This window comes from Glycine max, chromosome 13 (assembly GCF_000004515.6).
Source record: "Glycine max cultivar Williams 82 chromosome 13, Glycine_max_v4.0, whole genome shotgun sequence".
Taxonomy (NCBI): Eukaryota; Viridiplantae; Streptophyta; class Magnoliopsida; order Fabales; family Fabaceae; genus Glycine; species Glycine max.
Genome location: NC_038249.2, coordinates 44,875,614 through 44,891,418, shown reverse-complemented (window position 1 = coordinate 44,891,418; position 15,805 = coordinate 44,875,614). Strand labels below are relative to the sequence as shown.

At 32.3% G+C, this 15,805-nt stretch overlaps 2 protein-coding genes across 3 annotated transcripts; one reads left to right on the top strand and one right to left on the bottom strand.

The window, feature by feature from the left end:
* The first annotated feature begins 3,450 nt into the window (after positions 1-3,450).
* NRAMP6A (metal transporter Nramp6a) lies at positions 3,451-10,098 on the top strand. 2 transcript variants are annotated; one of them, XM_003543653.5, is made up of 14 exons: positions 3,451-3,584; positions 3,661-3,790; positions 5,097-5,175; positions 5,266-5,306; positions 5,382-5,460; positions 5,568-5,672; positions 6,121-6,230; positions 6,340-6,521; positions 6,612-6,681; positions 7,307-7,480; positions 7,648-7,752; positions 8,188-8,319; positions 8,733-8,828; positions 9,578-10,098. In XM_003543653.5, exons 2-14 carry the CDS (start codon positions 3,671-3,673, stop codon positions 9,917-9,919), a joined length of 1,635 nt encoding a protein of 544 aa, XP_003543701.1. In that variant the 5' UTR covers positions 3,451-3,584; positions 3,661-3,670; the 3' UTR covers positions 9,920-10,098. The 2 variants fall into 2 exon arrangements, with proteins under 2 accessions (XP_003543701.1, XP_014621632.1); XM_014766146.3 differs by having other exon boundaries at positions 3,526-3,557.
* An 855-nt stretch (positions 10,099-10,953) lies between these two features.
* On the bottom strand, positions 10,954-13,539 carry CCR (cinnamoyl-CoA reductase). The gene is made up of 5 exons (NM_001367057.1): positions 13,311-13,539; positions 13,076-13,230; positions 12,795-12,980; positions 12,358-12,710; positions 10,954-11,380 (listed from the first exon to the last, which is right to left on the bottom strand). Exons 1-5 carry the CDS (start codon positions 13,444-13,446, stop codon positions 11,194-11,196), a joined length of 1,017 nt encoding a protein of 338 aa, NP_001353986.1. The 5' UTR covers positions 13,447-13,539; the 3' UTR covers positions 10,954-11,193.
* Between the last annotated feature and the right edge of the window lie 2,266 nt (positions 13,540-15,805).

Genomic DNA, 15,805 nt, shown 5'->3' with positions numbered 1-15,805 from the left:
AGAGACACCTAACCTAGCATAAAGTGACAGAAGGCTTGAACTTGGCATTAAGTTGAAGATGTACTTCCAACAACAAACAAATATTTAGGACTAGTACTATCGGGTGCCATATATTTGTTAATGTTATAGTCCACAATGGCCCATGTTTTTCCGTGGCTAATTGTGGGCTTGTCAAGTCCTTTCAAATTAATTTTAATCTCTTTGATGATTAAAGAAATCAAAACCCATGTAAAACGGACCATTGTTTAGGCATTAAAAATCTTTCCTTTTCAGTTAGGACTTAGGTCTATTTAGAATGATTTTATCATATTCAAACAATATATATTTTTTTAAATAAAGGCCATTCAAACAAGATTATTGATGGATTATCTCAGTTCGATCACTAACGACTTTTTTATTATCAGATATTATTTATTTTCGGTCAAACCTTGAATTAATTAGCATCCTCTTATCCTAATAAATTGGCAGATTAAATTAAGACAAAAAAATCAAAATTATCTATTATAGATGATATTTTTAGTTAAAAAAATATACTCAAGTTAACTAAGATGATATGTCAGTTTGTTAGCTATATATTGGAAAAAGAAATGATATAATCTTCATCTGTTGATCCTAAAATTCTTTACAAAGTCACTATTTGCATTGATTTTTAATATCAATTGATCGTAATTTTTTTTTATCAAATGTAACTAAGTTATTTGAAAAAGTTAGGGAGTTTTATCAAAATACCTATGGGTTTTGCTTCATTTTATAATAATTTACAGACTGCCCAAATTTAAGGTTGAGAAACTAGTTTCAAATAAATAAAATATACGTTTATTGTAAAACTCGGGGTTATACAAAAAGCAAGAAGTTTCCTGCATAGTCTATACTTTTTTTATGTTATTATACAAAAATTAAGTTTTCTAAATAATGATTGTAATAATATTTATTAAACAAATTAATCAGATATAATAAGACGACGATATAAAATTTTTGAACTAGTTAATAAAATTAGGTCAAAATGAAATGTTGTAGAAAAAGGGTATCCTTGTCATGTTTGATAAAACTCAAAATGCGAGAGTGAGAGTGGGCAAAGCGGATATTGGTTGTTGTTAGAGCAGGAACCAGTTTGCAAATAATTAGGATTAGGATATGGGATTGGGATGGACAAAGGATTCCTATTGAATGAAGTATGCTCACTTTCTACTTTTAAATGAATGTTTTTATTAATTATGAAGTGCCACTCTACAGTACATATTTGTTGACACTTCATACTTAGTTCACAATGACTAGAAAAAAATTCTGGTGAGTGCTGGCGAGAGGAACCTGCTAGTTGCGTTTGACTGGGTTTAGCTGAGTATGAATTCATCAATGTGATTGAAAAAAATTCTCCTTATTGTAGATGGCCTTAAATAAAGCTCAATTTGTTTTCAAGCTTAATCCCATAGCGCCAGAAACTAAGTATGGAATTAGGGAATATATGTATTCAGTTCTATCTTAATTTTGGTTGTCCTCAAATTTCTCTTGGAGTTCAATATTCGATTCTCCCTTTTTGTTCTATTGACTTGACAATGGTTTGGATCGTTTTCTGTCTCAACATTTTTTGAATATTTATTATGAACGTCTTTTGGTGTGTGAAATTTGAAAAAATTCATAATTACAGGCTTATCTCAAAGACCCCACTACTTTGTTAGTTTTTTTACCAGCTTAAATCCTACTAGAACTAGTAAAAATTTCAAATTTATAGCTGTTATTGTTGATTTTTCTTCTAATAATGACCGATTTTTTTTTTTATCCTTCAGCTTATTTGGATTAAAAAAAATTAAAATTAAAGATATACAGTTATTTCAACTGCATATTATCCCCCCACATGTTGAAGTATAGATATTCATCTAATTATTTCACATACTAATGAGAATATTTAAAACTAACCGTGTTAAGTAATAATAATAAAACTAAAACTAACTGTGTCAAGCAATGTCCATAGAACAACTCTCTAAATAAGCGTAACGAAAAAGTTTCGCACAAAATACTTTTATTTAATTTAATATAAAGAATTCACTGCTTATTTTTTAAAATATTTTAGAAGAATAAAAGATATTCTGTTTTTGGTGGAATTAAAAAACTCTTGTGCCAGCCACACTTTAGTTTTTGGGCTGCACTGTAGATTTTGTTCAGAAAGATGTCTTTTGGGGATTGGGTTGAAAAGAAAAGAAAGAATGTTCTGGAAATGGATCAGTCTTTAGGCCACAGCCATGGACTATGCATTATGGGCCCACTTCAAAAGTGGAAAAGAATCTGTAGCAAGAATAGGGGCCATTGAATGAGTTATGGTGGGTCCCAACTTTGAACTTTTTGTCTTACGTGGCAACATGCCTTCGCGTGCTTTTTTTCTCTTTGTACAAGAAGCCTGTTCTTGTGCCTTTTCCTCACCACACTCTACACGCTCCACATTTCTCCTCCCCTCCTTCTCCATCTCCATCTATGGATAAACTCCAAAATCACCAAAATATTTTTAATATAAATATAAATTAGACATAACTACCATCACTTTTCTTCATTTCAGAAATTAATCTACTCATATATAAACATCTAAAACTATATGTTCTCTCGGGCCTTTACCCTCTCCATCTCCCTCACATTCATTATCACTTTCAATATCTTTATTTTAAAAATAACAAAAGAATCATGATATAAATTATTTATCATAAATATAAATTATATTTATATATTCGCAATATTTTTTTATCACATTTAGTTGTAATATAAATTATATAGTTAGAAATATTTATTTATTATAAATTATAGTATTTTAATTTTATAGATTAAACATTTATTTTATGAAATGCACGTATTAAAATAATAGCTATACACAAATTTTATTTAATTTAAAATTTCACTTTCATTTCTTATTCTATATATTATTCTCATATTTTAACATTCTTTATTTTTAAAAGACTACACGCGTTATTTTTATAGACAAGTGATATTTTGGATTAATCTCTACATTTATTTAGATGTTTTTGTCCCTCAAATAATTTTGGGATAATTATTTTGCAAATTATCCCAAACTATTTTTCAACCTTTCACATCAATTATTTTTGTTTAATCTTCACACTTTTCTTCTTCTTTATTTTTTATTTCATAAAGTATCTCTCTTTCCAATATAAATAATACTTCATATGTTCCAAATTAATTAATGTTTAATATTTTTTATATATATTAAGAAAAGATATTTTATATATATATATATATATATATATATATACTTGCTCTTATCACAAATCTCACCTTGAATTACTAAGGATTAGTAATTATTATTTCACTTTAATCATAAAGGAATCACGCACATAATTTTTTGTTCTAAAAAAAATTCTCAAAATAAATATGACTATAACTTTTTAATATAATATTTATTAGTTTTTGTTGTGATGGGACGTAAGGAGTAAGAATAACATAGATCATAGATGGGGCTGGAAGTGGAAGAAGAGAAAGAACATGATAATGATAGTATAAATAAAGGGACATATATAGTCAAAAGTTGTTCCGAACCGAACAAGACAAGGGAAGGAGTGGTGCGGTTTATCGTTCGTTTCAAATTGGTAATGCAGCTAACACAGTTCAGTTCTGCACCCTCTTCGTCTCAATTCATTATTTGCCTTCCTTTTTTGTGTGCAGAAAAGAGAACATGGCTGTCACAGGTTCTGGTTCCGGGCAGCCGCAATTCATTTCGAGCACTGGCAACCGAAGCTTTTCCAATGCGCCACTCATTGAGAACTCAGATACTAATCAAATTGTTGTGCCTGATGTGAGTTTCAGCTCTCACTCAATCCCCCCCTCTTCCCTTTTTTTAATTGTCTATTTGAGTTTTCTGCTAGCTTTGCTATGGTAAAAATGACTAGACGAACATTGCTTTATCTTGCCACCTATGTTTAAGATTATAGATTAATTATAGCGATAAGTTCTTCTTTGTTCGTGTGCTAAATCAAGATGCCGTGACTGAAATTGGAATATGTTGTCGTGGAAAGTAGGAAGAGATAACAAGGGACGTAAATATATTTTTTCAGTTTGTAGACAGGTGTTTGAATTGACTTTTAGGAATATTCCAGGCGTGTTTGTTTGTTGTATTCTCATGTCACGTATTAGTTACATTAGCATTGGCTATTGAGCACCCAAGTGAACCGGCTAGACCGCTAGAGTGTATGGTAGAATGTGTGTTACAGTTTTCAACTAGTGATAAAAACCTATTATTTTCTTTGGGTAGTTGATAGGGTGCTGAATATTGGCAAGGAAACTTCCTGTATTTGAGGCCAGGAAGGGTACCTCCAGAAAATAAGAGAAGAAAGAGAGCCAGGAATTTGGAAAATTCTTCAGTGCCTCTTACTGTTACATTCATTCATATATATAGTTACTACTGCATCAGACATAAAACAGAAAGTTCTAACAGACCCTATCATTGCCTGACACCTGTACCACTAGCTATTCCACTAAAAACAGCCTAGTGAACAATGCAATTCCACTATAACAGAATGCTTTGTTTCACCAATACAAAGGATAACAGCCTAGTGAACATACTCCTCCCAACCCCTGGGCTTTCTGCTGATGCGTTTGGGTCTATCAGTAGACAAATCTATTACTAGTTCATGACTCTGTGCTAATAATAGTTAATTTGTAGTCAGCTTATTTGGCATTTACTTTGTGTGTTTGCAAACCTCAAATTAAATTGAATTGGCTCATGGATGAAATGGAAAGCAGAAGAGATGAGATGAGATGAGTGACTGATATGAATTGAAGAACACCACCATCCAACCACCTGCCTTGGGACAACGTCATTTTCCATTTGGGACTTTATGAAATGAAAAGAATATTAGGATTATTGATTATAACCAATGACTCTCCTTTTAAGTTTGCATCTGCCATATTTTTTGCAATTTTGTTGACATCAGTCCTTGGTGATGATTTTAAGCAATATTTTTTTATCATTTTGTTTAATTTAAAGTGTTAAATTAATGGACCTTCTATTGTAGAGTACACTGCAGTAATACATATACTTCCTCTCATGATGAGTATTGCTTACTTGATAACCACCGTTTATTTATGCTTCTATTTTGCAGAGGAAAAGCTGGAAAAATTTATTTGCATACATGGGGCCTGGGTTTCTTGTTTCCATTGCATATATAGATCCAGGAAACTGTAAGAACACACTATTCATGATTTTCTTCTGTAATGAAAGGAAATCTATTTGACACGGTATACTTATGGTATTCTTATGATAACTGGCAGTCGAGACGGATCTTCAGTCTGGGGCACAATATAAATATGAGGTGCCATGACATATTCTTATGATACTCAATCCTTCCCTCATCTCTTTTTAACATTTGTTTTTTGTTTTTTTCCAGTTACTTTGGATCATATTGTTGGCTTCATGTGCAGCTCTTGTAATTCAATCAATGGCAGCTAATCTCGGGGTGGTCACTGGTACTTGATTTGACAATCAATTTTTTTTACTGAATAAATTTGGTATTATGTAGTGGTAAATTTAATTTTTTCATATGGATTCCTTCAATTTATTTTGCTGCTTACAGGAAAACACTTAGCAGAGCACTGTAGAGCTGAATATCCCCGGGTGCCCAACTTCATCCTTTGGATTATTGCTGAAATTGCCATAGTGGCCTGTGACATTCCTGAAGGTATTGAGGTGACTTATGCATTTTCAATTATTTCAAATTATTTTACTTATACATGTAAATAGTATATGACTTTTTTTTTTGGATTTATTTGTATGCTTAGTGTTTAAAACATCTAATAACCAAGACTGTGAATAGATTCAAATATTCAATCAGTTCATTGTTAACTAACTCACTAAATCAAGATCAGTTAAGTTTTATAGTTTAAGTGATGAAATTTCGCCTTCGTTTTGTTTCCTCCTCTCATTGGAGCTACAAATAGTACACAATTACACTCAAAAAGAAAATGCTGGTCAGGGCTACTAGAAATCCTACTAGAGGACAACTCTGAATGTCAAATGGGCAAATTATCTAGGTTTTAAAACAAACATAACTTTCCATTTCTTTTTTCTGCATTCTCTTTAACTTTTATTTATCTTAATCTTGAATTTTTTTCATTGTACACATACAGTAATTGGGACAGCCTTTGCATTGAACATGCTCTTCAACATACCTGTTTGGATTGGTGTTCTTCTGACAGGACTCAGCACATTGATGCTCTTAGCATTGCAGCAATATGGGGTAGTTTATCATATATCTGTATCATGAAAAAAAATGGTTATCATTGAATGTTATATTTGGTACTATCTATATAAAAACATTGAGCCTTTTTTGTATTGTTTTTGGACAGGTTAGGAAACTCGAATTCTTGATTGCATTTTTAGTATTTACAATTGCTGCATGTTTTATGGTTGAGCTTGGATATGCAAAGCCTGATGCTAAAGAAGTTCTGAAGGGTCTTTTTGAGCCAGAACTAAAAGGGAGTGGTGCTACTGGTCTTGCAATTTCTCTTCTTGGAGCTATGGTTATGCCGTGGGTTCTTCATGTCTTCTTCAGCCATTTAATTTTTGTTTTCTTTTAAAATTTATTTTCATGCCATGCTTCTTTATGGATTTGCCTCAGGCACAATCTCTTCCTGCATTCAGCACTGGTGCTTTCTAGGAAAATACCACGATCAGTTCAGGGAATCAGAGTAAACATTTAACTATTTGCATGCATGCTTTTCCCTTTCAAGATTTATTTCTGATTCACGTAATGTCTCTTAATGTTGTTTGCCTTTGGATACTTCCTTTTCCACCAGCTTCTTCATCAATGTGGTTGTTGTTCAAGATGTAGTAAATTTGTCAACAATAATGTTTCTTCTTAATTTTCTGCCCCTTATTACCCTATTATACTTCTCAGTGTGTTTTGCCATGTGACTGTTTAGATATTAATGTCTTCATGCATTTGTGAATATCTCAATTGGTTGATAAACTGTTATGATTTATGTCTTTTGGTCATCTTCCTGGGGTTAATCTTTGTCTGCCAATGGCCCACCTTCTCTTAGTGTTGCACAAGTCTGCACATAGTAATTTGATCATAAATGTGAAAGCCATTCTCTTCTTTATCCATCTCAAAATTTATTTCTTTATTAATACTGATCAGAATATTCTAAAACAGTAAAGCTTATTTGAATTTGAATTATTCCTGGAAGGTCCTGCTAAGTTTTTAAGCTTGTAAACGTTCAGGCAAAATGGTCCAAGTTAAAACCTAGCCATAAGTGTGTGAATTATGATAAAGCAGTATCATATGTCTCATTTAACAACTTTCTTTGACAGGAGGCTTGCAGATTTTACATGATAGAAAGTGCTTTTGCTCTCATGGTGGCCTTCCTCATAAATGTTTGTGTTATTTCTGTAAGTGGTGCTGTTTGCAATTCTTCAAATTTGAATGCTGAAGATCAGATGAGCTGTCAGGATTTGGATCTGAACAAAGCCTCCTTCCTACTTAGAGTATGTGAAAACTGGAGATGTCTTTCTTACTTTGGGTATATTATAATGCTAAGTTTAGTTGCTGATTCTTTCACAATTTACCCCAATCCTTAAGCTTCATATACAGTTGTTATTGGTATGGTGCTCATAAAATCATAGCTGATATATCTGACATGTACCATACTCAGAATGTCTTGGGGAAATGGAGTTCAAAGCTGTTTGGAATTGCTTTGTTTGCATCGGGTCAAAGTTCTACTATTACAGGAACCTATGCAGGACAGTATGTCATGCAGGTAGTTTGTTTTATGGATTTTTTTACATATTTTTCTGCATAAAAAATAATACATTATGTTTACATCTTCACTAGAAAGAACCACTGTTGATCTTGACAATAATAGTCACTCCTAGTAATAGTTTTATAAACATATCCTTTTGTAATTTGAGTTCTCTATTAAAAAAAAAGTAAGGAACATCAATCATAATTCATTACTTCTTATATTAAAGTATGGATGCAGCCATGTACCATTGTGTTTAGTATTTTATGTTCAATAAACCTGTCATATACTTTAAGAGCTTTAATTGTAGTAACATGCGTCCCTAATGGGCTTTGGGGTTGAAAGTTATCTTAATTCTGTGGTGGTTCACTTACATAATGGCTATTTTGAAGAATTAATAATCTTTGTCTGTTTCTATATTTTGTATTCCCCATGAATTCTTTCTTCTTTCAGGGATTTCTGGATTTACGACTGGAGCCATGGATTCGGAATATGTTAACTCGTTGTTTAGCCATAGTCCCTAGTTTGATTGTTGCAGTCATTGGTGGTTCTGCTGGGGCTGGGAAGCTCATAATAGTTGCATCTGTAAGAAATCTCTGCCTTCAAATTTTCTCTAATTTTGTCACCTGGGAATATGCTTGTGTTTGGAGTAAACAAAAAAAAGTCAATATTTGTTTTACATTGTTATGCTAGAATATCATGGAAGTTTCTCATATAATTTTAACTTGATTGCATTGTTGTCACTACTATGCATAACTGCACTGTTAGTTTCAGCTGAGATGAAAAGAGATTAAGCAGCGCAACTCATGGTTATATACAGTTACATACAGTTACATATGCACCACTTGTTCTGTACGAAAAAAAATGCCTGCATGGCATTATTTTATAATTCCTGTTGTTTGTGTATGGTATGCATAATTTTTTGTTCACAACAGAGTTGGTCTCTGGCTCCTCTCTGCCATACCTTGTGCTGAAGCCCTTCTTTGTCTATTCATCAGATGATCTTATCATTTGAGCTTCCTTTTGCTTTGGTTCCACTCCTCAAGTTTACAAGCAGCAAAACCAAAATGGGGACACATGTCAACTCTACAATGGTAAATTTTTTTGGTAACATGAAACTTATAGTTCTGCATTGCAACCAAATAGTAAATTGATTACATGTTTGACAAAAATCAGTAGAGAGGTGCTGTTAGAAACTGTAAACATAAAAAAATGTGTCTATATTGAGAACCTGGATTCCCTGCAATTAGGAATTTAACACATCCACACAGTCAGCTAATTGCAATCGTCAGACAATGATCGCATGATCATATTTCATCTCAAATCAAATTTAAAATATGCATAAATAATTTGAACTGTTCAATCTTTATCCAGTGGTACTGAGTCATGACTGTGTGAATGCATGAATGCATCGTATCTGGCTCCCTATATTGCATAGATATGGGTACATCCAGGTTCCAAAATTCAGATGTACCCATATCCATGCCCAGTTACCTTAATTGTTTATGTATCTTCACAATAGGTCTGGTCTGTTTTCAAAAATTTGTACAGATAATAATAGAGGGGGAAAAAGTTGTTTTTATGTCCTGTACAAATATTTGAAAACAGGAAACAAATTGAAAACAAGGTGACAGATTAAAAAGTGAAAATAAGAAAAGAAAACAAGAAATAAAAACACAAGTAAACGCCCCCTTTAAGTTTTTTATTTTTTTGTTTTCCCTGCACTTCCATTGGCTATAATTCTAGGTAGTTTATGAATAGGAGAACTAACTCGTTGTTGCTTCATGCACCAAAGTTACTTATCTTGTCTGACTTAATAATTACCTTACATTCTTAATTGCAGATTTCGGCTGTTACTTGGATAATCGGTACCCTCCTCATGGCCATTAATATATACTACTTAATAACTGGCTTCATCAAGCTGCTGCTTCATAGTCACTTAAAAATTGCGGCTAAGGTGTTTCTTGGGATATTAGGATTTTCGGGCATGGCAATGTATTTGGCTGGTATAACATATCTAGTACTTCGCAAAAATAAAGAGGCTACACACCTTTTGGCTCTAACAGCAACAGAAAATCAGCAGATGACAAATGAACAAGGCAATGGTTCAATCTATTCTCTTCCAAGAGAAGACATAGTAAGCATGCAATTGCCTCAAAGAAGTACTCCTGCAGATGTTGACTGACAAATAGGGTAGAATAGCAAGATAGACTCAGATAAATAAATATCATTCTGTTAATTTCTAGAATCAGTAATATGACTTCTGGTATCACTTGATTGGAATAGCTAAGAGCTTTTGATGATCATGTGATGGCTATTTCTTGTGGTTCGAAACTAGTGGAAAGAGCTTCTATCCTTTCTCCACATTCTTCTCCTTGACATTCAGGCCAAATTTTTAATATCTTAAAAGATAAGAAGAAAAAGGACCATCTTTTTGTAGATTTCATGAAACATCTCATCTCCCACAATAGTGCTTCACAATGTACTCCAAACATGGACCGGGGATGGGCAGATAAAACTAAACTAAAATAAAGGTGGTGGGGGTTGTTAGCTAAAGAAGGTTAAAACATGTAAGTGATGATAAAGTATTGGGTGGGAGCTATAAATAATTCAAAGGAAAATATTTATATTGGTTTATGGGTATCATCATCATGTTATTCATACATAGTCTTTAATTTCCTGAAAATTTTATTCACTAGAATAATAGTAATTTGATTTAAATAAAAATGTTATACACTGATAAATAAATAAAAAATCTTATACTATATAAGAAATGTATTTAGTGGGAGGTTAAATGAGTAAATTTTTGAGATTTTGTTAGGGGTGGAGCTCTGTTTTACTACCCACTATTCTTGAGTTCTTGCATTAGAACTAGATGCGCCGGCATTTACTGAAGCCTGAATAAGCAAATCTCAAAGTTGAACATTACTCTCACATCAAAGCAGTCAATAGACTCAACATCACCCCCAAATGTGAAATTGAATAATCTGTATCTTTGTATATTGGTCAATTGATTTGAGTAAAGGTCACTCATGTTGAAAAGTCAGCTAATTTATCACATTCCACATTCGTTATTAGCCTAAACTGTCTACTTTCTTTCAGTCTTTCTTTCGAGTTTTTGGAGGTTAAATTTTGTCCCAGCAACTACTCTTCTCTCCCATCTTGGGATTGCATGGCATAATATTATTTAAAAAAATATTAAAGAATACAATTTCTTTTAAGATAGATAAAAGAGCTTGAGGAGCAGAATAATTCAACTCAACAAGAGGAATAAATTCCACTAATATTATCAAGTTCATACATGGCAACAATTTGGTCGATGTCTTTTTTTTTTTTACGAAATCCAAATACAGAAATCTTCTAATGTAGGATTCTCTATAATAATATAAGATGAGCCCAGATTGCCAAAAGCTGCAGCTTCTTGTTTGTTGACAAATTAGATAAAAAGGGATAGCTCGTTTAAGGTTTCACAGTAGTTGAATCTTCCTGCTGCCTTGCAGGAACAGGAAGGTGCCCTTTCTCCTGCAGGTTCTTGACGGCTTCATATAAACACTGACTCACTGGGGTGAATTCCAATCCCAAATCTTTCAGTTTTTGATTTGAAAAAGTGTAGGGTTTTGCTCTCGGATTCTTTTCATCTGAACACCTGCACGTGTTGAAATACTTATGTCACTATACAAATGACCAAATTAAGCAGTTTACGTTAGCTATTCTTCAATAAATTCTATAACTACACATCTTGATGTAGTAATAATTATTTAGCAGGCCATATGTAAATGTAAATGGAAGAGGTAGGTAAAAGATTAAAGATGAGATCTATCAGGGGTTACACTCTGACAAGTGACAAGGACATTGGGGTTGGTAAGGACTCCTAAGCTCCACTCGTTTTTATAACTAAAATCATTGAAATTTTTTTAGTCATGTATAAGTGGGCGACCACATAAACAATTATTATTATTTTTTTTTTACGAGAAAAGTTGGTATACCTACTCCTTCTCCAAAATGATGTTTAATATTCTCATATTTTTACTTTACTATACATCTCAAATCAAGAAAATGTACGCTTTCATCAATTGTTTTTATCACTTGCCAGAAGAAAATAACGAGGGTGTGACCACCCGGGCATTCCTGGTGTTAACACATATCTGATATCATTGGATTTTGAAGTTCAATAAAAATCATAACATTTTTTAATAATCAAAATTGTCATTTACTATTCATTAAAATGTTAAAAAAAAAGAGAGACGGATTTTCCAATAGCTAGAAGTTTGGTAGAAAGGTATGGTGGCATTGGCAATTTGGCATGGGATTTAACCTTTTACCTAACGGGCCAAACGAGAGCCTGAGATCATAGTCATACAGACCCAAACCGCAATTTTGGGGGCAAACAAATAAATAATTAATATATCATTTTCGAGCGAGAATGGCAAAATATAAAAGTTGTAGGTTGTACATAACATCACTGACTGCTGGTGTATCTATAGATTAGGAAATAACACAAAATCCATTTAAAGAGAAAATTCTTACACAATCTGGTCAAGATGTGCCGAAAAACAGAATAGTTGACAATAAAAGAAATTAAAATCATGTCCTATGGGCATTGAGAGAAGAAAAAAGACTTACTTGGTGGGAACTGGGTAGTCGGGGAAATACTTGGCGAGAATTTCAACTAATTCTCCACGGTGGAGAGAGCTTTCGGCACATATGTATCTACCAGAGGCAGAAGGCTTCTCATAAACAAGTATGTGGGCCAATGCCACGTCCCTAACATGAACATACGCCTGTGTGGCATTTGCATAGGTCTTAGCAGAGCCAGTGAGGTACTTGAGGATGTGAATTGTACTAGCATTTATGCTGGGTTGCAGTAATGGTCCAAGTACCAAAACTGGGTTCACTACAACCATGTCCACCCCTTTCTCTTTTGCTGTGTCCCATGCCGCTTCTTCAGCCACAGCCTTCCCATAGCAATACCAATTCTGCAATCAATATCAAACATACACGCACTTATAATAACTTACTCAAACTTTATGTTAGAAAATTATTATATATTAAAATGGAACCTTGGTGTTCTTGCAAAATTCTAAATCACTCCAACAGGACTCGTCAACCACCAAATCGATGCTCCTTTTGGGGTCCATGTAAACGGCACCAATGGATGAGGTGAACACCACGCGTCTAACTTTAGCCTCTGCAGCTGCTATGATCACATTCTTAGCTCCATTCACCGCAGGCTCCACCATTTCTTCCTGCGTCATTAAAACAAATCCATTTAACTAAATCAAATTTGCAAACTATATTCTACTATATATGCTTTTTTCATAGAAAATAAAGAGAGACTCACGGGGTTATCGGTGACGGGAGAAGCAGTGTGAAAGACACCATGACAGCCGTTAATAACAGATCTAACGGAGTCAAGATGAAGGAGGTCAACCTTATGCAGAGTTAGTCTCTGGGAAGCTCCTTCAAACTCTTTTAAGTGCCCGTTCTTGGGATCATCTGAAAACCAAACCAAAATAATAAAATTCATGCATGCATGTCCCCGCTACACGTCATATAACTTAAATAGATAGGCATGCCTGGGTTTCTGAGGGTTCCTCGGACAGTGTAGCCTTTCTCCAAGAGGAGTTTGACCATCCAAGAGGCGATGAAGCCACCAGCGCCGGTCACACAAATGGTTTCGGAGAAGCCTGTTGATGATTCTGAAGAAGGCATCTTCTTCTTCTTCTTCTTGGGAAGGGAAAGAAGAGAACAGAGAAGCAGGTTGGTGAATGGTGAGTGAGATCAGAGATGGATGCTAATGCTGACGGAAATATGCTGTGTGGGAGTACCTTTTATAGCCAACCCCACTCACCTAACCTAACCCACAACATATCACTTAACACATGCAAATACTCTAATTATTTCTTTTACTTCTTCCCATATGTTTTTTTTATTCGCTTTTACATGCTCATAAATTTTGTTTTTAAATTAATTAACATTTTTATTTTTGTTTTCCATGCCTACTTGACCCCGTATAAATTAGTTTTTGATAGGCTAAGATAAATATAAGGACTATAGTTTAACTTTTTTTCATTTTTGTTTTATTCCTAATAACATGTATTTATTTTGTTTTTTATTATTAAATTATTTTAGATAACACTTTAAATAGTAAAAAACATTTTTTGAATAATAAAAATATATATTATCTAAAACACTTTAAGGATGAAAAATAAAAAAATATATTTTACAAGAATTAAAAAAAAAATACAAGAACGAAAATTAAAAAAAAGACATCAAATTTTAAAAAAAATATTTAAGCCTAAATATAATTAAGCTTAATTTGGTATAAAAAAAAGAGTGAAATTGTGTTTATTTTTATCTTCATGAGTATACCTACAATTTAATAAAACTTTATTTATTTATTCCCTCTATCCCAAATCTTTAGTTGTTTGGTGTTTTAATCTTGTATTTTTTTTAAAAATAATTGTTGTTTTTGAATTTTTAAACTTAACTTATATTTTTTTAAATATAATTTTATTTAGCATTCACTAAATATAATATTTTTTGTTTTCATTAAATATTTTTTATTCTATATGCATTAATTTTAAACGACTAAATAAATGGGACGGAGAAAATAGTATTTATAAGAGAAAAGATAACTAACTTTTACACCACCTTATCACATGATCTCTCACATTTGCCTTTAAATATGTTTCACATTTGTTTACTACACTTTTGGACAAGAGGACGAACATGTATACTTCGAAATCATGTCTTCGAAGATTGGAGACATATTTTATTTGAACATTTCATTTATTTATTCTCTTATATTTCGGTGTGGTGGGAATTGGGAAAGACCTACAAACTACAGTGTTGTCTTGGGTTGGTGAGGGAAGAGATTCAATTACAATCCTCACGCGAATGGAAAGCCCACTTTGATTTTTCAGGACAAGAAAAGTTGGTGAGTGATTTCTTATTTTTCTTAGGCCATTAGAGTTTTGACTCTCATAAGTAATCAACAACCATCCCTAAATGCCGGTCTTATATAACTGCTGTGCTCATTTGTATTTTCTAATTTTCATTCTTTAAATAAAAAATTCAATTTTAGTAAAAAATAAATACATCAAAGTTTATTAAAAATAAACAAGTTGAACAAATATAATACTAATTTAAAATGGACTATTATTGTTTCATCATCATTTTATAAAATATTAAAGTTCCAATGTTGTGAAAATAAAATTTTAATTTGTGTTAATTTAATAAGTATACAATGTGCTCAAATTTTAGTTGCAACAACATAGCAAAAATATACTCCTTTCTTTTTATTTTATAAAAAAAAATTCTATTTATGAAATGGTAAATATTACCTTTTATTGGTCAATGCATTTTTTTCTAAATATAAAAATTTATAATAAGTTACTTTATTTTGAAAATAAAAAGATGGATTAACAATAAAATAGCTATATAAATATTTATATTTTATAACAAAATTTGCATCCGCGACGTTCAAGACGCTAGTAGTATTTATTAACGTGTTTGGTTGAACGTAAATTAGTAGGTAGTTTCAAAGACGCACTATAATTGTACAATATTCATATGCAAGATGCAATGGACTGGCTGGCATTGACACTTAACAGTGTAACACGTTTATTGGGCTTGCTAATTAATAATTAGGGAATTAAAGGAATCATTAAGAAAATATAACGAATGGAAAGAGAAGAATGAAACTCGGCGCTAAATGTTATTTTTTTACTTGTTTAGATGTTTAAAATACTCAAAAGTCCTCCGAATTAAGAGAAGATTAAATTATTCGTAACAATGAGCTTGATTCAAACCTTACATGAAACAGCAATATTTCAAAAAAAAAAAAATGCTATAAACAAAGTCATTTACTCCCAAATGAAGTCATTTTTATATTTTGAAACAAACTTATTTATTTCACCAAAACATTATTTTGTTGAAGAGAAAAAGAGATATACTACCACTATAAAAGATTTTACATCATCATCAAATTACAATTCACTTTTAAACTAATTATCTTAAAATAATTTAAATAATAATTTATAATTATATAATAATATAAAACTGCTTT

What these genes read in the sequence shown, in the direction of transcription:
- NRAMP6A (XM_003543653.5), top strand. Translation starts at nt 3,671, where the DNA reads ATGGCTGTCACAGGTTCTGGTTCCGGGCAGCCGCAATTCATTTCGAGC. An exon ending in GGGCACAATATAAATATGAG is followed by an intron (nt 5,307 to 5,381) that starts GTGCCATGACAT and finishes GTTTTTTTCCAG; the next exon opens with TTACTTTGGATCATATTGTT. An exon ending in AGCTCATAATAGTTGCATCT is followed by an intron (nt 8,320 to 8,732) that starts GTAAGAAATCTC and finishes TCTATTCATCAG; the next exon opens with ATGATCTTATCATTTGAGCT.
- CCR (NM_001367057.1), bottom strand. Translation starts at nt 13,446, where the DNA reads ATGCCTTCTTCAGAATCATCAACAGGCTTCTCCGAAACCATTTGTGTG. An exon ending in AGGAACCCTCAGAAACCCAG is followed by an intron (nt 13,231 to 13,310) that starts GCATGCCTATCT and finishes TTTGGTTTTCAG; the next exon opens with ATGATCCCAAGAACGGGCAC. An exon ending in GACTACCCAGTTCCCACCAA is followed by an intron (nt 11,381 to 12,357) that starts GTAAGTCTTTTT and finishes CAACACGTGCAG; the next exon opens with GTGTTCAGATGAAAAGAATC.